Raw genomic sequence first — 22,279 nt, 5'->3', positions numbered from 1 at the left:
CGCTTTGGACCAAGCGTGGGTTCAGTGGGTCTTGTCCCAGACAAGCTATAAATGGACCTGGAGGCCGGAGCCAAACGCTCTAAGAATAGCTCACTGTGGGGGATATGGACTCAACCTAAACAATCACTTTCCTCCCCAGCTTCCTCAGGGAGATGATGACCACCACCACGGCAGAGAGGGAAATAACCTTATAGTTCAGACAACAGAACCGTGTGTGTGTGTGTGTGTGTGTGTGTGTGTGTGTGTGTGTGTGTGTGTGTGTGTGTGTGTGTGTGTGTGTGTGTGTGTGTGTGTGTGTGTGCACAGTTAGCACCGATTTCACTTTTCACTCTGCTGAGAGATTTTTCATGGTTTAGTCCACCAAACAGAGACTGCAGCAGTGCTGATTCTGTCAGGATAAGGATAAGGATAATTCCTTTTAACAGGACGTTCATGAAAGTCCTTGCGGGCTTGTTTCCAATGAGGGCCTGTGAGCAATTAGGGGTTAAGAGTCTTGCTCAGGGACAAATTTCATTTCATCGACACATATGCTCGCGTGGCCTGGAATCGTACCTGGGGCAACCAGGGCCTCTGGCTCCCTAGGCGGGCTCACTAACCACTCAGCTATGGCCGCCCCGTCAACTAAAACTATGACGAAAACTAAATATAAACTAAATAAAAACTAAATAAAAACTAAATAAAAACTAAGCTATGATGAGTAAAACTAAGACTACATTTCGTCAACAAATAAAAACTAGAGTAAAATGTTAGTGAGGGATCTAGTGGAGAAGAGATCCAGTAGAACTAAGACAACTATGTTTGGTTGCGTTCAGGTGTTGCACTCTGAAAATAGCAGATCTACAAGCTCACAACGCGTCGCGCTGCTTGTAGATCGGCTATTTTAACACATTCCCTGCCGGAGTTTAATATCATAATGTACTCACCAGTGCCAGCGATTTATTGTTGTTTTTTAGTTTTTTTTTTCACGTCGCCACAGACATCGCTAATTCCGTTAAAATCGCGCATTCAACTGTTTGTAAACACACAGGGGATCTGTGTTAAAATCCCAGCGGAAACCGTTTGGATCTGCGATCCGCCATCTTGAAGCTACAGCGGTTTCATCTAAACAGCGATCAGCGATGAGAAAAGCAACAACCGAGAAAATCGACATCTAGTTTCCGGTTTAGAGTGGAAGCGGATGGATCCCGGATAATTACGTTTCCGGTGGTGCTACAATGAAATGTGTCGTACCGCACGAGGCCTACAATGAAATGTGAACCTGTGAGTTAAAAAAAAAAAAAAAAAACACCACTTTGCGTATATCTACGCGACTGGCACGCTGTGCAATTAAGTAGGTTCGCGTAGATATACACGACTGGCACTCAATGTGTTAAGCATGCAACCAAGTGACTAACAGTAAAACATCTCAGATGACTAAAACTAAATGGAATCAAAATGTAATGTCAAAATCAACACTACACAGTAGCAGTAAAGGAACAGTCCAGAAAAAGTGCCATCCTCCTCCTCTTCTACAAAGACACACTGTTGCTAAAGTGCCTTCATCTTTATCTTATTCCTTGTCAGTATTACTTTTAATCGTTTCATTTTGTTTTTTACTTTTCTTTTCCCATTACACTGAGTGTCAGCAGTTTGAAACAGAACAGCGGTACAGTTAGAAGACAGAAACACCTACGCTAAAAGGATGACACAAAGCCCCCCCCCTCCTCCCTCACTGTTACTACGTCTCATTATACTAATTGTGAACTCTCAGAGGAACCATGGTGAGTCATCATCCAGGTATGACACGTGAGGTCAATTCCTCAGACTGTCATTAGTGCTGCACTAGGGGGTCCATGGGAGCACTAGGGGGTCCATGGGAGCACTAGGGGGTCCATGGGAGCACTAGGGGGTCCAAAACGTCTTTTCAGGATTCAAATTCAAAAATAGCTTTAGTAGCAGATCTACAAGCTCGAAACTGGATGCTTTTGTGTGACGCTGTAGTTCAGTGGGGGTTAGGGTTATTAAACCCGTTCAAAAATAGCAGATCTACAAGCTCATAGCGCGGCACTTGGTGACGCACTATGAAAAAAGTGTTAGAAAAATCCTGGAAATGTGTGCAAATCTTTGAATATATATATTTTTTTAAAGCCAACATTTGTAACTCAAATCTTTGCTTCTGGGGGGGGGGGGGGTCCCTGGAACAACATATTTTTAGATTTTTAGACGGGCGGCAGTGGCTCAGCGGTAGAGCGGCCGGATGGCAACCGTGAGGTTTCCAGTTCGATCCCGGGCTCCCCCTGAGTTAGTGTTGAAGTGTCCTTGAGCAAGACACTGAACCCCTAATTGCTCCCGATGAGCAGGTTGGTGCCTTGAATGGTTTCCTCCTCCATCGGTGTGTGAATGTGTGTGTGAATGTAATGCACTATCTGTATAGCGCTTTGGATTAAAGCGCTGTATAAATGCACCATTTACAATTTAGATGGGGGATCGCCGCCAAATACATTTACATACAGTAGGAGCGCGGACCCGGTTCGGTGCCCCCCGGGACCGTTTCAATGTTGTAGCGCCCTGCTTCTAAATTCCACCGTTTTTTTCTTTTCTTCACGCCGTTTGGTCCCCCCCCCCCCCCCCCCCCCCCAAGGTTGGTGCCCTGTGCTGCGCTGCTTTTATCCGCCAGATTGGGACGTTCACGGCATATTTTGCACCATCACGGTGCGTTCATCATCGGTGACGAGTGCCTGTAACACAGCCAGCAGGGGTGCTGCGTGCGAGTCCCGCGACTGACTGTGTCTGTGTGTCAAGATTCGAGGCCACACTCACACAATCACGTGCAGCATGCGTCCCCTCCCCCTCCGCCTAATGGCTGTGTATGGGACGCGTGCTTTAGCGTGATTGTGTGAGTGTGGCTTCAGGAAGTAAATTCATGTCCCATCGGTCCCAGCTGTTGGTACGCAAAAGCGCTTCCCTTCGGCTGATGTGCCGCGCAGCGTGCATTTTGACGACGCAGTATATAATGTACCTTGGTGAGGGTTAGGGGTATATAAAGGGTATATAATGTACCTTGGTGAGGGTTAGGGGTATATAAAGGGTATATAATGTACCTTGGTGAGGGTTAGGGGTATATAATGTACCTTGGTGAGGGTTAGGGGTATATAATGTACCTTGGTGAGGGTTAGGGGTATATAAAGGGTATATAATGTACCTTGGTGAGGGCAGCCACCCTCTGGGCCAGCTCAGCCTCGACCTCAGGAAGGGTCTCAGCCTTGCGGATGGTCTGCTGGAGCTTCTGTTCTGCCAGGTCCAGCTTCTCCTGGAGCTGCCGGTTCCTGTCCTCCGTCTGACGCACACACACACACACACACACACACACACACACACACACACATTATTTTTGAATCAACAAATTACAATTAATTTACAGGGAGACAAATATAACAGGGTTGATAGTTCATGGTCCCTAAGGATACACATGACACCTTCTCCTCCACACAGACAGACTGCCTAGAACAGCTGAAACAGGGCAATATTTCGCTAATGGTTTGGCTTTGCTTTTTGTCATGCCAGCGATTGTCAGGCCACTCGTGGTCAGCTTATACACATGGCCCAGGCTTCCAAATATGAGCACAGAGAGTCTGCACCTTCACCCAAGGTTTGTTAAGATTCTCAGTAGCGGTTGGTACTTAGAAAGCTTATCTTGGAAAGCCTGGTTCATGTATAGATCAAAGAACACAGCCCACCTCTAGAATCAAAACCTCCTTGTGACTGGTGTCAACAAAAACAATACATCAGGGGTATTTGGGACGTTAGCAAAGACATCACAAGCTAAACCAAACCATTCTGGTAACACTCTTGAGTGTTTGTACATTGCTGCACTGGATGGCATATTTTTTTTTGACTGCATCGGACACTATGTTGACAATGCGGTCGTGGCGAGCAAAGTACACATGTTTCTATGCACTGCATCCATTGGTGATGTGTGCAATGGATTCTAGGTGTTGTTCAGAATCATGATGTTAGGAAGAATGGACACAAGACCACAGAGGGTTGTTTCTAAAGAAGATTCGGAGGTGGATACGGGTGGGGGGGGGTGTGTCTACTGGGTCTTTGTCATTTTTAAAATGACTTAAGACTGGACTTCAGGGACTTTGTGGGAATGACACACACACACACACACACACACACACACACACACAGCTGTAGGGGGTGTAACAGTTAACCCAAACTCTTTGATTTTAAATGTAGGGCAAGTGATATGTTTTGGTTAAAACAAAACGTTTTCTTGTTGAAAGGTTAAAGCTCTATATTGTGATAGTAATCATTACTATATAGTGTTTGTTCAGTAACAGGAGTCTCTCTCTCTCCAGCTCGTTGATGAACAAAACATACATGTTCAGGTAGGTGACAACATTTCAGCCTATCAGGAGAGAGTACCCACTTATCAGCTTCATTTTTATAGTGTTCCAGTTTCAATTTTGTGTCAGCTCCTTTCTTTGTGTCATCACTTCCAATTTCACTTGTATCTTGTCTGAGTTCTCTATCCTTATTGGATACAATTGGTATCCTGACCTGAAAATGCATTTTCTGTTTAATAAAGAACTGGAGAGACATGGAGACTCCTGTTACTGAACAAACACTCTATAGCAATAAGTACTATCACAATAGAGAGCTATTTAACACTTATTTTGAGCAAAGCAAATCACTAACCCTACCTTTAATGGGGGAGGGGGACTCTGGGTCACAGAGAGAAAAGGGAGACATAAAAGAAAGGGTGGGCCGGGGGATGGGGGGACAGAGGGCATTGATGATGATAAAAGGAGGAGAGGGAGACATCAGTGTGTGGTTGGTGTGTGAACATAGTGAGTGAACACTGGGGTTCATTAGACAGTATTGTAGAGCTGACACGCACGCACGCGCGCACACACACACACACACACACACACACACGCACACACACGCTGGTGATGACACAATAGCATGTAGGGTGTCAACCTTCCATTCTATTCGTAGAGATTATTCTATCGTTTACTATTTTGATTAATGGTGGACTATTGAAGATGTGTGTCTGTGTGTATGCAGTGGTGGAAAGTAACTAAGTACATTTACTCAAGTACTGTACTTAAGTACAATTTTGAGATATTTGTACTTTACTTGAGTATTTCCAATTTCCAATACTTTTACTTCTACTCCACTACATCTTAGAGGCAAATATTGTACTTTTACTCCACTACAATTATTTGAAAACTTTAGTTACTAGTTACTTTTCAGATATAAACTATGATATAATGAAACATACATTAACCACTTTAGCCCTATTTTATACCTAGGCTATTTGAAAATAGCAGATCTACAAGCTCACAACGCGTCGCGATGCGACGCGTTGTGAGCTTGTATATCGGCTATTTTCAAATATTTAGTACTTTTACTTTTGGTACTTTAAGTACATTTTGATGCCAATACTTTTGTACTTTTACTCAAGTAAATTTTAAAATTTGGATTTTTACTTGTAACAGAGTATTTTTATATTGCAGTATTTGTACTTTTACTTAAGTACAGAATTTGAGTACTTTTTCCACCACTGTGTGTATGTGTGTGTGTCTGTGTGACTGTGTGTAGACCAACAGGAAGCTGTGTTGATAGTCATTTCCACACGTTGAGTGCCGTGACTTCTTTTTTTCCATGTGTGTTTCTCGTCTTCTTGTGTCTTATGGATCTGGTTCTTTAGCAGCCTGTACACACTGGCTGTTATCAGAGCTCATAACTGCTCTATAACACCAAGGATATCAACTGTCCAACGCAGGAAGTACAAGGTACTGTCAATCCATTCCAATCCAATCCACATGAAAGAGACAACAGCTCCAATGGAGGCAAAACAACCTTCTTTTATTTTTATAATCAATGAAGTCAACTAGTTCCATTAGATACCTGGAACGCTTCTGTGTCACTTTAGATGCCTTTGGCTATTCAAAAATAGCAGATATACAAGCTCATAGCGCGGCACCGAGTGCCGCGCTACGAGCTTGTAGATCTGCTATTTTGAAAAATCGTGAAAATTTTTTTTAAAATATTTTTTTCAAAAAACTGTTAGGATTTAGATTTTTTTAAAGAATCGCCACAGGTCTTAACACATTGACTGCCAGAATTATTTCATATTTTTTTAGCCAGTGCCAGAGTTTTTCATTGGAAAAAAAAAAGTACTCAGGAGCCAAAATACAGCATTTATTAAGTTTTAAGTTAACAAGGAAGTGGATAGGAGTCTAGATCTTCAACTAATCATATCTCCTTGGTCTTTGGGTGAATTATTATTATTTTTTTCACTTCACGTAGATCTACGCGATTGGCACGTGGCGGCTTTAAAGCGGTTCGCGTAGATCTACGTGATTGGCAGTCAATGTGTTAATGGGTTAACCATTGCACCACTAATAGTCTGTGCGTGTGCGTGTGCATGTCGTCTTTGTGCAGTACGGGTCCTACCTGTGTGAAGAGGGAGCGAGTCCTTGTTTGTGTGTGTGTGTGTGTGTGTGTGTGTGTGTGTGTGTGTGTGTGTGTGTGTGTGTGGTACCTGTCTAAAGAGCGAGTCCTTGTTTGTGTGTGTGTGTGTGTGTGTGTGTGTGTGTGTGTGTGTGTGTGTGTGTGTGTGTGTGTGTGTGTGTGTGTGTGTGTGTGTGTGTGTGTGTGGTACCTGTCTAAAGAGCGAGTCCTTGTTGTGTGTGTGTGTGTGTGTGTGTGTGTGTGTGTGTGTGTGTGTGTGTGTGTGTGTGGTACCTGTCTAAAGAGCGAGTCCTTGTTGGCCACCTCGTTCTCCAGCTTGTCGTTGAGGTCGTGTACGGAGGTGGCCTCTCTCTGGGCCGCCAGGTAGCGCTTCTCCAGGGTGGTGATCCTCTCCTCCATGTCGTCCTTCTGAGCCATGGACTACACACACACACACACACACACACACACACACACACACACACACACACACACACACACACACACACACACACACACACACACACACACACACACACACACACACACACACACACACACACACACACACACACACACACACACACACACACACACACACACACTTAATAACGTATTTACAGTGGTGTAAAGTAACTAAGTACATTTACTTAAGTACTGTACTTAAGTAAAATGTTGAGGTATTTGTACTTTACTTGAGTATTTCCAATTTCCAATACTTTTACTTCTACTCCACTACATCTCAGAGGCAAATATTGTACTTTTACTCCACTACAATTATTTGAAAACTTTAGTTACTAGTTACTTTTCAGATATAAATTATTACATTATAAAACATACATTTGCCAATTTAGCCCTATTTTATACCTAGGCTATTTGAAAATAGCATTGCGACGCGTTGTGAGCTTGTAGATCTGCTATTTTCAAATATTTAGTACTTTTACTTTTGGTACTTTAAGTAAATTTTGAATTCTGGACTTTTACTTGTAACAGAGTATTTTTATATTGCAGTATTGATACTTTTACTTAAGTAAAGAATTTGAGTACTTTTTCCACCACTGGATACAGTACAAGGACACAAACATACACAATGTGTTGTAAAGAACAGTCAGCTAATCTTGGACAAATACACAACAACTAAATCAAAACTTGCTGTCAAAAACAACACACCCTTCAGGGTAGTGTTGTTTTTGACAGCAACTTTTGATTTAGTTTTAGTCATAGTCTTGTGAACCAAATTCCATTTAGTTTTAGTCATATTTTAGCCATCTGAAATATTTGACTGTTTAGTTGACTAAACATCATAAGATTATAGTCGACTAAATCTACAGTTGATTTAGTTGACTAAAATGTATGTTGGCGGTGCCTTGATGGCGTCGTAATGGCTGATTTTACACTTGGTTGCATGCTGAAAATAGCAGATCTACAAGCTCACAACGCATCGCAGCGCTTGTAGATCTGCTATTTTCAGAGCGCAACACCCGAGCGTAACCAAACATAAAATGACTTGTCTTTTAGTTCTACTGGATCTGTTCTCCACTAGTCTTAGTTCTACTGGATCTCTTCTCCACTAGTCTTAGTTCTACTGGATCTCTTCTCCACTAGTCTTAGTTCTACTGGATCTCTTCTGCACTAGTCTTAGTTCTACTGGATCTGTTCTCCACTAGTCTTAGTTCTACTGGATCTGTTCTCCACTAGTCTTAGTCCTACTGGATCTGTTCTCCACTAGTCTTAGTCCTACTGGATCTGTTCTCCACTAGTCTTAGTCCTACTGGATCTGTTCTCCACTAGTCTTAGTTCTACTGGATCTCTTCTCCACTAGTCTTAGTCCTACTGGATCTGTTCTCCACTAGTCTTAGTTCTACTGGATCTGTTCTCCACTAGTCTTAGTTCTACTGGATCTCTTCTCCTCTAGTCTTAGTTCTACTGGATCTGTTCTCCACTAGTCTTAGTTCTACTGGATCTCTTCTTCACTAGTCTTAGTTCTACTGGATCACTTCTCCACTAGTCTTAGTTCTACTGGATCTCTTCTCCACTAGTCTTAGTTCTACTGGATCTCTTCTCCACTAGTCTTAGTTCTACTGGATCTCTTCTCCACTAGTCTTAGTTCTACTGGATCTCTTCTCCACTAGTCTTAGTTCTACTGGATCTCTTCTCCACTAGTCTTAGTTCTACTGGATCTCTTCTCCACTAGTCTTAGTTCTACTGGATCTCTTCTCCACTAGTCTTAGTTCTACTGGATCTCTTCTCCACTAGTCTTAGTTCTACTGGATCTCTTCTCCTCTAGTCTTAGTTCTACTGGATCTCTTCTCCACTAGATCCGTCACTAACATTTTAGTATAATTTTATTTGTTGACGAAATTGTCAATATATTTAGTCTTAGTTTTAGACGTCATAGCTTAGTTTTTATTTTGTTTTTGTCAGTGAAAAAACATTTTTCGTCATAGTTTTAGTGGATGAAATCAACACTGCTTCAGGGGTACAACAAGTAACAGTGTCTTTGCTACCGATAGAAGAGATTGCACAGAATTGTGCAAGACGTTTAGCTACATTTCTTGGCATCCCAAGTTGTTGGAAGCCTCTTACAACTAACCTATGTACATGTCCTAGGCTCTTACAACCAACCTATGTACATGTCCTAGGCTGCCAAAGATAAACACCAGTAGATTGAGCACCTATAACCTATACGCTCTGTGATGGTATGGAGGAGCAGCTGGTATTTAATGACTTCGCTCATAAATCTCTTGAATTGTAAGAAAACATCATAATTCATACTGTTATGCAATGATGTTTTCTGATAAAAACTTGAACTTGAAAAGCTTCCTCTAAGGTGCAGGCTACTTCAAGAATGGAAACTGATTCGGAGCGCGCACACACACAGTATGGCCAAACGCATATTATCCATTTAATATACATGTCATAATGTTTATAAACAAAACCCAACTCCACAGGTATATGTCCTGTGTCTGCTAGATCAGAATAAATGCTCTTACATACCAGGAGTTTGTATGTTGTGTGATTAATTGGTATTAATTTAAACAGCTGTTTGTATCATGAGTAAATGCGCACAGAAGATAATATTACGCGGTGATAAAGCAACGTCATTCTTTTCCAAAATGAGGCTGGCTTTTCACAGGAGCAATAAAAGCACCAACCTGTATGAATGAGGAATCACCAAAGTAATAGTTTGATGTGAAATATTGGCTGTAAAGAAGGCTTTCATTCCTGAGCCAGTCATGGTCATTGGTTGATAGGAGACTCCGCCAGTCATCAAAGTATTTGCTTAGGAATGTGACAAAAACTAAAAGATCTCCACGAATTCAAGGCTTCATGGGGTGTGTAATTGATAGAACATAAGTCATCTTTTGGGTGAAATACTCCTTTAACTATAATAACTAGGGGTGTTGGAAAAAATGGATTCATGAAAGAATCACGATTCTTATTATCTTTTTTTGCTAGTTGAAGTTACATGAGTTTTTACACTATGGTGTTTATGATATGAAATGTAAGCTTACCCTCATCACAGTATAACATTATCATGTCTTCAGTCACTTTCAGTTCAGTCCAGCTGACGCTCGTTAACACATCTACCGCCGGGCCCGTAGTTCTACGGGCCGTTAAATCCAACGGTTAAGCGCCAATCCCGTAGCCTACGGGCTGTGGTGCTTTTTCCTTTTTTTCGAAATTTTTTTTTTTTTTAATTTTCTAGGGGGACCATTTTCAGTGTAACACCACCCGATCGGACCGGAAGTGCGATCACGTTTTTTGTTTCCCGTCTGCCTTCATTCTAAGTCGTACACAAAAAGCCCTGTAAAAGCTGTACAGGACATGTAGTTTTTCATCCTCGCATTTCCCATGTTAACATAAACGATCAGAACTCAAACATGGCGGCTCCGTTTGACACGCGGTCTCGACGAGTAGACACCAGGACATGTGCCCGTTGTTTACAAACAGTGTATCGGGCAATCTAAAGGATTTTAACGGGGCCTATGGCGACCTGAAAAAAACAAAAAACAACAATAAAACCTTGGCACTGGTGAGTACATTATGAGATTAGCCCTTGGCGGTGGATGTGTTAATGTTACTTGCATCAAGGCAATGATGTTGTGTTTCTGCATCAAACAGAACTACACCTAATCTAAGACTCCATCAAAGCCAAGACTTTTTACACCGCCCTCTCTGGTATCTCTTTTTTTTTTTAACTCTAAATTTTTATCCCGCGATTTTTGTAACCCATTTTTTTCACCCGGTGCCAATTTCCTAAGTGATCCTGGGCGCTACACCAGCCCTACACCAGCGCTACACCAGTCCCCCACAGTAGGGAGGCCAGGGCCGAGCTCATGCTTCCTTCAGGCATGAGAGCCAACTGACCTTCTTGTCACCTGACAGGGGGGAGTTTCCCTGGTTGGACGTAGCGCGTGGAAGGAACACGTTATTCCAACCAGTTCCCTTCCCCTCCATCAGGCGCCCCGGCTGTCATGGGGGAGGCGGTATAGTGACCAGGATTACTACATGTTTTTGTGAGGGTATTAACTACCCTAGGAGACACGGGGAGAACATGCAAACTCCACACAGAGTAGGCCCTTTCGCCAACCCCACCTAGGGTATGGGCGCTGATGACGCGGAGGAGAAGACACGCCCCCAGCGCCCACAGCGTCCCCGGCGGGAATCGAACCCAGGACCTTCTAGCTGTGAGGCGACAGCGCTACCGACTGCGCCACCGTGCCTCTCTGGTATCTCATATATATATGTTTTAGTTTGAGCTGTTGGAAATAACTAGGCTACACTTGGTTGTTAAAGTACAGAAGAAAACAATATAATAATTTGGATTAAACTGATGGGGAAGAATTTTGAAATAAAGAATATGTTTTAATCGAATCGTGACCGTGTGTAATTGATAGAAAATACGTTTTTTTTTCCCAAAAATAGCAGATCTACAAGCTCAGCGCCGTGCTATGAGCTTGTAGATCTTTTTTTTTTTAACTTGAAAGAATGTGTTTATTTTTTTATTTTATTTTTTTTTTTGACTGGGATTTGCTTGGGTGAAATTGTTCTGGGGATTTTCATCAAATGACTCATAGGTTACAATAACAGCATTGCATTGGCCTATAAACTGATTTTCAGAAATGAACAAAGACAGTAACATGTACATCTTTTACATTATTGTAACTAAACTATTAAAGACGTGGTGAAATAAACAATATAGCCTTTGCAACGGAACTTTTCCTATTTATTTTTATTTTATTTTTATTTATTTTGTAATCGATTTTTGGGCGGTGTAGCCGCCCCTATAAGTGGGGTTGGGACACCTCATTAGTATTAGTTTCCTGCACTGTGATTGGCCCACTTGGCCCACTTTCCTGTACTGTGATTGGCTGACTCTATTGGCTGACTATTCAGCACTGTGATTGGCTAGCGAGACACATGATGACATTAATAACCTATAAATAGGATTATGCACTTCCAAAAATGAGCTTCCATCACTATGATGACCACTGTGATGACCACACCGCCCACTTCACACTGGGTGTGATTTTTGGGCGGTGAAACCGCCCCTATAAGTGAGATTTGGAAAAATGTACATTTTCCTGCGCTGTGATTGGCCAATCACAATCTATTCAGGACTGTGATTGGCCAGTGTCACATGACACATGTGCATAGCCCTATATAAGCAACCATAACTTGGAAAAAACCAAATATTTGTTTTTTTCCAAGTTATGGTTTCGTCCATCATAAAGACTGTTTCAATAAATGTATTTATCTTTTGTACATGATTGGTTGACTCCATTCAGTATTGTGATTAGCTAGCAAGACACCGCCCACTTCACACAGGGTGTGATTTTTATCCTACAAATGACTATTGGAAAAGTCGGACTCATCCCTAGTGTGTTTATAATAAATAGTGTGTTCCTACCTCTCTCAGGTCTCTCTACAGACGTGTGTTTATAATAATAAATAGTGTGTTCCTACCTCTCTCAGGTCCCTCTGCAGACGTGTGTTCATGTCCTCAGACTTGCAGAGGTCCTTGCGGGCCGTGTCCAGGTCCTCCTCCAGCTCGCCGATGCGGCCCACCATGGCCGCCATGCGCTCCTTCATCTGGCCCAGGTCGGCCGTCTGCCGCTCCACCACCTCCTGCAGCTCCCCCATCTTCACCCCGGGCCCCGGGCCCAGTGGGCCCAGTGGGCCCAGCTCCTCCTCCTGGCTCAGAGAGCCGTCCGACGACCGCTTGGAGGGTCAGAGAGCACACGATGTGTCACTTTGTTAGTTCAGTCCAGTGGTTGTTAGTTAGAGAACATATAGAGAAAATATACGGGAAGATTCTGAATAATAATTAAAGCTGCAAGCAGCAATGACCGGCCCCTCGACGTTCTGTCCACGATACAAGCCTGTGTGGCAATCAGATGAAAAGTCTAAGGCTACGTAGCTTAAGCAACTTAAAAACTGTCTGGGGGCTCACAAAAGTCTGAGTAGACGATAAAATGACGATAAAAAAAAAGTTATTTCAGATTTTTTTGCTGTTTTGTGCCAGAGATTTTTCATTGAGAAAAAAAAAGTACTCAGGAGCCGAGATACAGAGTTTTTAAGTTTTAAGTTAACAAGGAAGTGGATGGGAGTCTAAATCTTCGTATCTAGTATATGTGCTGTTTTTGAATATCCAAAGTATAAAATAATGGTCTAAGTCAGTGGTTCTCAACCAGTGGTCCTTGAGGGGGTTCCTGGGGGTCCCCAGACAAATTAATAGTTAGGAACTAAATTGACCCTTAGGGACCAGTCGAAATTTACATAAGGGGGGGCATGGAGGAAAATAGGGGAGGGTCATGCCTTTCTAATTTTGGTCCAAGGGAGGGTCAGCTAATTTTACTTTGAATCCAAGGGAGGGTCATGCAATTTTGAATTGATAAAATAGTTTGTTTTTTATATACCTTTTTAGTACAGCAGAACAGTGGTCAATGACCCCTCTCCATTTCAGAGGATACAAAGAATTCAAATCAAGTAACACCTTGTCTATTTAGAATCAATGACGGTCGTTAACAAGCCATCAACGCACAGCGAGTGTGAACGACCCAGTCAAATCTATTCAGCGTCTTAACGATGGTGGTTGAACAATTAAGCAAAACTTCAACAGGCGTTATTGGAGAGATGCATTATAAATAGGCCTACTATAACTGGATATTCATAATCATTTGAAGTAATTCTGTTCATGTGATTAATGTGGATCTATATAGACAGTTGTGTATAGATGCCTAGCTAAGTAAAACCAGAAGCATCAGGCCATAATTGATAGCCTAATTTGTTTTATGTAGGCAACAGTGTAGTTGTAGTCACTGTAGTTGATAATTAAAAGGGCAGAGTGACAAAAGTTTTAAACTACTGGTTACCAAATATTCAACTTTCTTCAATCTGACCAGGATTCAATGGGTTTCCCACATGTAAGATGAGAACACTATCCATTCTGCTACCACTACAACAGATACACTGTGCATTTAGCAAGACTGACTACACTACAGCAATGTTCTAATCCATGTGGAAAGCAAAACATTGGACATATCAGTTTTAAATGTCATGTTGTATTTGATGGGGAGGGTTAGGGGTGTCAAGAATTTCACAATACGATACATGATGTTGGGCATGATATCGATATGATATATTATTAATGTTCTTTTCTCATGTATCATCAACATTGGCCATCATCTTATAAATAACGTTATAAAGCAAGTTAGAAACAATTACAAAGTGCTTTGTACACACAAATAAATACATTTGTGCAAGCTTAATGGAGAAGTGAAGTTCTCACTAACTATAAACCCATTGTTTCAGAGGACAGATAGACACTAATATAACAAATATAATATAATATAAGACTGCATAACTATAAATTCCACAAACCTCATATTTTTGTCATCTGGACTTTACCAACCAAGTGCAGCCTAGTTATTTCCAACAGCTAAAAAAAAATCTATAATACCAGATACAGTATAATACAATCTTAGATTAGATGTAGGCCTATTTGAGAGTGCAGATGCATGTCACATTAACGAGCGTCAACGAGCATCAGCTGACACACAACACCTCCCCTCTGCAGTGCTTTAAACTGAAAGTGACTGACTGGAGTCTGTTTCATTTCTCTCCAAAATACCTTGAATATGATGGAGGACATGATTAATAATTACTATGATTATGATAAGCTTTACATTTCATATCATACAGTAAAAACTCCTAACTTTCACGGCAAAAAAAAAGAAAGTGTTTTTTTTTTATTAAAAAAACAATTTAAAAAATATTACGATACAGTATGACATCATGACAATACCTATCATCACATTTTAATACCACGATAGGCTATATCGTGACACAATATATCGTGACACTTCTAGGCGGGGAGGGTTACTCTTTTTTTTGTAATCACTTGGGGAGGGTCATTGATTTTTTTTTTTTGTCAAAGGGAGGGTCATGGCATTTTAGATCAGGGCACATACATTTCCTCCATGCCCCCCCTTATGTAAATTTCGACTGGTCCCTTATGTGTCTGTAACTGAGAGTGTACAAATGGAACCAAATGGACCCTAACGGGTCCATTTGGTTCCATTTGTAGACTCTCAGAGTTACATGAACACTGATGATACAGTGTATATTGGGACCCCAAGAAATCTAAATGGTTGAGTCCCTGGCATATCTTTTCAAATGGGGGTCCGTGGGCTAATGTGTGTCAATTTGGGGGTCCTTGATGCGAAAAAGGTTGAAAACCACTGGTCTAAGTGGTCACACAGATTTGCGTTCCCGGTCTTAAAAGGGTTAAGAAGAAACCTGTGAGGGGTCAACATAGGGGTCACATAGGGGTCAACATAGGGGTCAACATAGGGGTCCCCATGCGGCCTCACCTTGCCGTTGGTGCTGGGTGTGTCTCCAGAGATGTGGTTGAGCTCAGCGCTGCCGTCCAGCAGAGCTCTCTTCTGAACGTGCTGTTCTCTGAGGTAAGACAGCTGGAAACGCACATGAACATTATTATTATTATTATTATTAACAACACTGGTTCTCACACCATTTGTATGTCAAGGACCCCCAAGTTAACTGAAGTTTTTCAAAAATAGTACTCAGCAGTTTACATGGTAAAACATAGGAAAAATGTTATTTATTTCTCAGTTTATTTTTGTTGCCAGACCCAAGGGGTCGGTCGGGCTTACATGAGGCTTTGTATCTGTTTTCTCCATACATGGTATGTCACTTTGTCCCCCGGCCCCAGCCAAAAAAAGTCTGTCCCCCTTTCGTCATAGAAGGGACATAGAAGGGACACATGTCATGCGAAGCCCGGCCATTCAGATTTCAACCACTAGGGGTCTGGCAGTACCAGGTCTCCTGGTTCTTGTTTTAACTTTTTGGGAAATGTTATCTCCTGGTTCTTTGTGAAGAACAGAAAAACCCCCAAAAAAATAAAGAATAATTTTAGATTAGTTTTTATTTTGTTTTTGATAAAAAATTAAAATAAAACGTTTATAAACGTTTTTGGCAGGCAGAGAGTTAATATGTATTTGACCTCACCCCCCCCCCCTCAATCTGAAAAGATGTTGCTCCAGGGACCCCCCATACAAGATTTGAGAATGTATGAAGAATATGTATATTTTTACCAGCTTGCAAAGCACGCTGGTCTAAGAAGAGACCGAGTCTAGTCAACACTTTCTAGACACTTTTTCCATCATTGGCTGCCCTTTAAGCCAATGGGGATACTTTCCCATACCCTGAACTCCCGAGCCATGGTACTAGACACGCCTCTACGGCAGTGTTGCCAGATTCTGCGAGAGAAATGAGCAACAGGTCTAAGCCAATGGGGAGCCACTAGCAGCGTTGCCAGATTCTGCGAGACAAATCAGAGAAAACGGATAGCAAGCTGGTATTACATGACTGAGTCATGTCTTGTTGGACTACAACTGATCTACAAGCGGACGACAAGTCGATAGCGACCGTTCATCAGTCGGCATGTGACAGTGTAGTGACCCGTAGCAAACCATTCCCTGAGGTAATCCAGCTAATGGTTAGCGTTCCATTTGACCTCATTCAGACTGAGCCATTAGACAGAAACATATCAAAACTGATTATAGGAACCAATAACAGACCTAATCTTTCTCATGTAGGTTAGTTAACCCATTGAGACCGGGAACGCATCAGTGTATCATTTTTTCGATTTCTTTGGATATTCAAAAATAGCAGATCTGCAAGCTGTGCCGTGCTACGAGCTTGTAGATCCTGCTACTTTTGAAAAAAAAAATGTGGAAATCTTTGAATATATATATGCATTTTTAACTCAGATCTTTGCTTCCATTTTCAGATGGGGGTCCGCGGACAAATACATGTAATTTTGGGGGTCCTTGACATGAAAAAGTTTGAGGACCAGATATATAAAGCAACATACGTTTTTTCAAGAAAAGGTCACAGCTCACAATGCGTCGCGATGCAACGCATTGTGAGCTTGTAGATCTGCTATTTTCAAATGGCTGAAATATATATATATATATATATATATATATATATATATATATATATATATATAGGGCTGAAGTGGTTGGTGTGTTTTGTACTAATATTATAAATAAAATGTTCAAATAATTGTAGTGGAGTAAAAGTACAATATTTGCCTCTGAGATGTAGTGGAGTAGAAGTACAAATATTGAAAATTGGAAATAATCCAGTAAAAGTGTATTTAAGTGAAGTACTTGAGTAAATGTACTTAACACCGCTGGGACTGTTTAGTGAGTGTATGTTTGTGGATGTGACTGACTGAGACTCAACCCGCTGAACGATGCATCAAACCGCAAATATCCTGCTCAACAATCCACACACACACACACAGCCGAGTGCTGTCTTCCAGTGTGTGTGTGTGTGTGTGTGTGTGTGTGTGTGTGTGTGTAATAAAAGGGCTATAGCATGAATCTGAGTTGAAATCTGGGCCACTTTCCCCACATCCTCTCTGAGGCCTTTGTCAATCTGTATCCCATTCAAGACTCATTCTTTCTTTCTTTGCGTGAGCTCTCACAGAGTGAGAGTGTGTGCGCACGTGTGTGTGTGTGTGTGTGTGTGTGTGTGTGTTCGTGCGTGTTGGGAGTGAGTGAGTGTGTGTGTGTGCGCGCGTTGGGAGTGTGTGTGTGTGTGTGTGTGTGTGTGTGCGCGTGTGTGTGGGGAGTGTGTGTGTGTGTGTGTGTGTGTGTGTGTGTGTGTGTGTGTGTGTGTGTGTGTGTGTGTGCGCGTGTGTGTCTGTCCGTGTGTGTGCGCGTTGGGAGTGTGTGTGTCTGTGTGTGTCTGTGTGTCTGTGTGTCTGTGTGTGTGTCTGTGCGTGTGGGGGATGATGTCAATTAAATCCCCTCACATTGTACTGGGTCACTGCTGCGCCCCGAGGCCCAGTTTTCCTGAACTGTGGGCCCGTCCTTTATGTCCCAACCACCAGGAATGATGAGTTCACATTTTAGACTAAATCCAATAAGCGGTGCCAGTGTCTCCTAATTACATTTGACTATTTTCAAATGTGATTTCAACGACTCAATGACCTCATAGACGGTGCACACACTACCGTTTTGCTTTTGTGTTTGTTTATGGAAAGCGGCTGATAGGCCAGCTATAGGCTGTAGGCTACCATAGTGAGAACCTGACGCACACGGACCCCTGCGCATAGTGCAGGGTTTCTCAAAGCTGGTGACGTGACACCCTAGGGTGTCCAGGGGTGCCGCAGAACACTTTGATCATCTGGTACCACCCACCCATAAAACAAACATGGGCAAATTCTCCTTCTACACCACGGCCACGAGGTATGGAATAGCCTAACCCCATCCCTCAAAAAATGCAGTTCGTTGGGCTTATTCAAAACAGCCCTAAAAACTCTCTTTCTGGAGGCCATAAGAGGAGGTAGTACCAGTTTCCCTGTAGACAGATGACCCCCCTCCCCCTTTTTTTGGTATATACTTTTATTTTATTTTTCATGATGCTTTTTTTGTACATAGTGGTATTTTTTTTCTGTTTCTTATGTTGATTTGAACTGTTTGGTTGCTACTATATATGTCTATGAAATTAATTCAAGGAATTCAACGGAAACAAGTCCGCAAGGATATTTTTGGTCGGACCTTTTAGACAAAAGTATTATAAATGTAACTGTGCTGTTTTACATTCTTTTGCCTAATAAAAATATCAATCAATCAATCAATAATGTTTGGAATTTATCAACATTTTTACCCACTTTAATCATAACCCTCTATACTTGATTTGCTTGGTGCGCTTTTTCTACATCTACACCATATCTACTACAAAGTGATGCGTTTTTTTATTTTTTGGTGAACGTTACCACAAGATTAGAGATGCTGCTGGGGTTCAAGTGGATATTTTCAAATCTGTCCTATAATGGAAACTGACATTCTCTCAAGTTGTTCTTGTGACATACTGTATCTTAGGAAAGAATTACATTTTTACGTCCCGTAATACGACATAAATGTAAGGTGCCATAAAGTATGTCATTCAGGGGCCGTGGATGACAAAACAATATTTACAGGGGTGCCCTGAGCCAGTGGTGGAAAGTAACTAAGTAGATTTACTCAAGTACTGTACTTGAGTATAATTTTGAAGAATTTGTACTTTACTTGAGTATTTAAAATTTCCAATACTTTTACTTCTACTCCATTACATCTCGGATGCAAATATTGTACTTTTACTCCACTACAATTATTTGAAAACTTTAGTAACTAGTTACTTTTTAGATATAAATTATGATATTGTGAAACATACATTAGCCACGTTAGCCCTATTTTATACCTAGGCGTCGCATCGCGACGCGTTGTGAGCTTGTAGATCTGCTATTTTCAAACATTTTAGTAGTTTTACTTTTGGTACTTTAAGTACATTGTGATGCCAATACTTTTGTACCTTTACTCCAGTAAATGTTGAATTCTGGACTTTTACTTGTAACAGAGTATTTCTATATTGCAGTATTGGTACGTTTACTACTTTTTTCCACCACTGCCTAGTGAGCACGTGCGTTGGGAGCTATGTGACACGATGCACAGACTAAGTAATTAGGTTATGGCCATAATTATGAATGAAGCATTCAGAGCATGTTTCATTCACATTTTATTTGACTTGTGCTCCAGTCCCATCATTAGCTCATTAGGCTACATACTGAAAACAATGGAGCAGAAACTGAGTCGTTTGAATGTAGTTTCTGCAGGAAACAAGATTCAGCTTTTTTTCTGTGACATAACATCCATGTTGACGCTTTTAACTCATGCAGTGCCAGACTTATTTCTGGCTGTGTTGTTCCAGTGACAGAGATTTTTCGATTTTTCTTACGATTTTCAAGTAGTCACAGAATATTTATCTCCAGTATGATCGATCCCCTGGTGGTTGCTAATCACTGAGGGTTGCACTGTGTGGTTTCACAAAATGTCAACGAGGTCATCGCGACCTCGTTGACATTAATTGTCTGCCTTTGAAAATAACATGTCTGGACCAAAAATACATAGTTAAAAAAAATATGTACACAGGAGCCGAGATACAGCCTTTTTAAGTAATACGTTAAACAAGAGGTGAATGGAGCAACAAATCTTCGGATCATGATTTTTTGAACGTTTTCCCCCCCCCAAAAAAGAAGGAATTCCCCAAAACACGTCATTGGCACGTTGCGCCATTGCGGGAAAACACGTCAAACACGCCAATGAGTTAAATGTCATTAACATGTCATTTAGATAGCATGTTATTTAGACAGATACTAGGTTCATTTGTTGACCTGGGGGCGGCAGTGGCTCAGGGGTAGAGTGGCCGGGTAGAGTGAACTGGACAACCGCAAGGTTCCCAGTTCGATCCCGGGCTGGGGCGCTCCCCTAGAGCTAGTGTCGAAGTGTCCTTGAGCAAGACACTGAACCCCGAATTGCTCCCGATGAGCAGGTTGGTGCCTTGCATGGTTTCCTCCGCCATTGGTGTATGAATGTGTGTGTGAATGGGTTAATGGCACAATCAATGTAAAGCGCTTCGGATAGAGGCGCTATATAAATGCACCATTTACCATTTTGACCTGGCATCCTAAATTGTTTCAATTTACATATTATGTATTTTTTTATATTATACTGTTTAAACTTTAGACTGATGATAGGTTCTTGGTTGGTTTATGATCCTATATTACCATCTCTATGCATTTGATGTATTACCTGGTGTTTTCCTTGCTTACTGTAAATCACTCTGGATTAAGAGCGTCTGATATATGCCTACTAGGCCTGTCCCCGACTAAAGATTTGTATAGTTGAATCTGATTGTCGACTAATTGCCATTAGTCGACTTGCAGTCGACTAATGCAACACCCAAAAAATAAAATGTTATTATTATTTATTTTTTTGTTGCATGATTTGACTGAGAGATTGTCAGTGGAATCAGTCTGATTCCACTGACTATCTCTCAGTCAAATCATGCCAAAAATATGTTATGCAATAGAGGAACATTCCATTTGGGCTGTAGGGGTGCTTAATGTTAGCCTGGTAAACCCCCTCCCTCCGGAAATCTCATTTGCATTTGATTTCAGGGAGGTCTGGGATTGCGAAGGGAGTAGAGATGGCCGAACACTGCGTGTCCGAACCAATCAGCGGCTGCTAGGGGCGGGATCATCCAATCACCTGCTTAGTAGCTTGAAAAAATGAAAAACTGTCTGTCATCGATTCTGCGCCCGGAGTCTCAGATGCAAGTACGCTGTGAAACAAAATGTGTGTCGCAAGCTTTCTTCCATTTGACGGTGTCAGGTTAGCTTAATGTCTGATTTAACATATATACTTGCTTGGTTTCTCCCAATAAATCATGATGTATATCCTATTTTTGGCAAACTATTAGTTAACACATGGAATGCCAGAGTTATTTCAGATTTTTTTGCTGTTCTATGCCAGAGATTTTATATTGAGAAAAAAAAAGTACTCAGGAGCCGAGATACAGAATTTTTAAGTTTTAAGTTAACAAGGAAGTGGATGGGAGTTTAAATCTTCAAAAAATCATATCTCCTTGGTCTTTGGGTCAAATAAAAAAGAAACGGGTCAAATTTTTTGAAAAAACGCATATATGCGTTCTTGGCACTCAATGTGTTAATATAAGAAACTAGGCCAATCTTTTTTAAATAATTCGACTAAGAGATTGGCAGTCGACTCAGACACCCCTCGACTAATCGAGGTCAGGCCTGATGCCTACATTGTAAATGATCATGCACTTCCCTAGTGAGCACACTAACTCACTCCAGAGTGTGAATTGGACCCAGAGGGCCGGTTAAGGGTCCCCGTTTACACTCAGAGATAACCACTTAAGCCTTGTGTTTTATTCTTTGTGCAGAAGCTTCACAACGTGTTCATTTGGGGAAATGTTTGGAAAATGTTTGCCTGTAACGACATGCCCGACATAGAGACAACAGTTTGAATGTGGTTAAATCAACACTTCAGCTGTGTGTGTGTGTGTGTGTGTGTGTGTGTGTGTGTGTGTGTGTGTGTGTGTGTGTGTGTGTGTGTGTGTGTGTGTGTGTGTGTGTGTTCTTACCTCTTTGTGCGAGGAGGTGAGCTGTTCTTCTAATGTGCTGCATCGTTCCAGCGCCACGCGTAGTCGTTCCCTCACCTGAACACAACACAACCAATTAACACTCATTAACCCATTAACACATTCCATGCCAGAGTTTAATCTCATAATGTACTCACCAGTGCCAGCGTTTTATTGTTGTTTTTTAGTTTTTTTCATGTCGCCACAGACCTCGCTAAATAAGTTAAAAGTGCGCGTTCATTTGGTTCTAAACACACAGCGGATCCGTGAGAAACGGCCAGCGAAAACAGTTTCCAAATCCGTG

At 41.6% G+C, this 22,279-nt stretch overlaps 1 protein-coding gene across 5 annotated transcripts in view; it reads right to left on the bottom strand.

The window, feature by feature from the left end:
* Positions 1 to 22,279, bottom strand: part of ppfia1 (PTPRF interacting protein alpha 1) — a 126,968-nt gene that overhangs the window by 62,550 nt on the left and 42,139 nt on the right. For all 5 annotated transcript variants that reach the window (XM_080453528.1, XM_080453526.1, XM_080453529.1 and 2 more), the window contains exons 5-9: positions 21,979 to 22,053; positions 15,327 to 15,428; positions 12,418 to 12,672; positions 6,742 to 6,888; positions 3,182 to 3,316 (exon numbers count right to left, since the gene is read on the bottom strand). In XM_080453528.1, coding sequence (XP_080309654.1) covers positions 3,182 to 3,316; positions 6,742 to 6,888; positions 12,418 to 12,672; positions 15,327 to 15,428; positions 21,979 to 22,053 — 714 coding nt within the window. The remainder of the gene's footprint in view (positions 1 to 3,181; positions 3,317 to 6,741; positions 6,889 to 12,417; positions 12,673 to 15,326; positions 15,429 to 21,978; positions 22,054 to 22,279) is intronic.

The sequence above is a fragment of the Gymnoscopelus braueri genome, assembly GCF_963280865.1.
Source record: "Gymnoscopelus braueri genome assembly, chromosome: 1".
Classification (NCBI taxonomy): domain Eukaryota; kingdom Metazoa; phylum Chordata; class Actinopteri; order Myctophiformes; family Myctophidae; genus Gymnoscopelus; species Gymnoscopelus braueri.
This window is presented reverse-complemented; position numbering and strand designations above follow the sequence as displayed.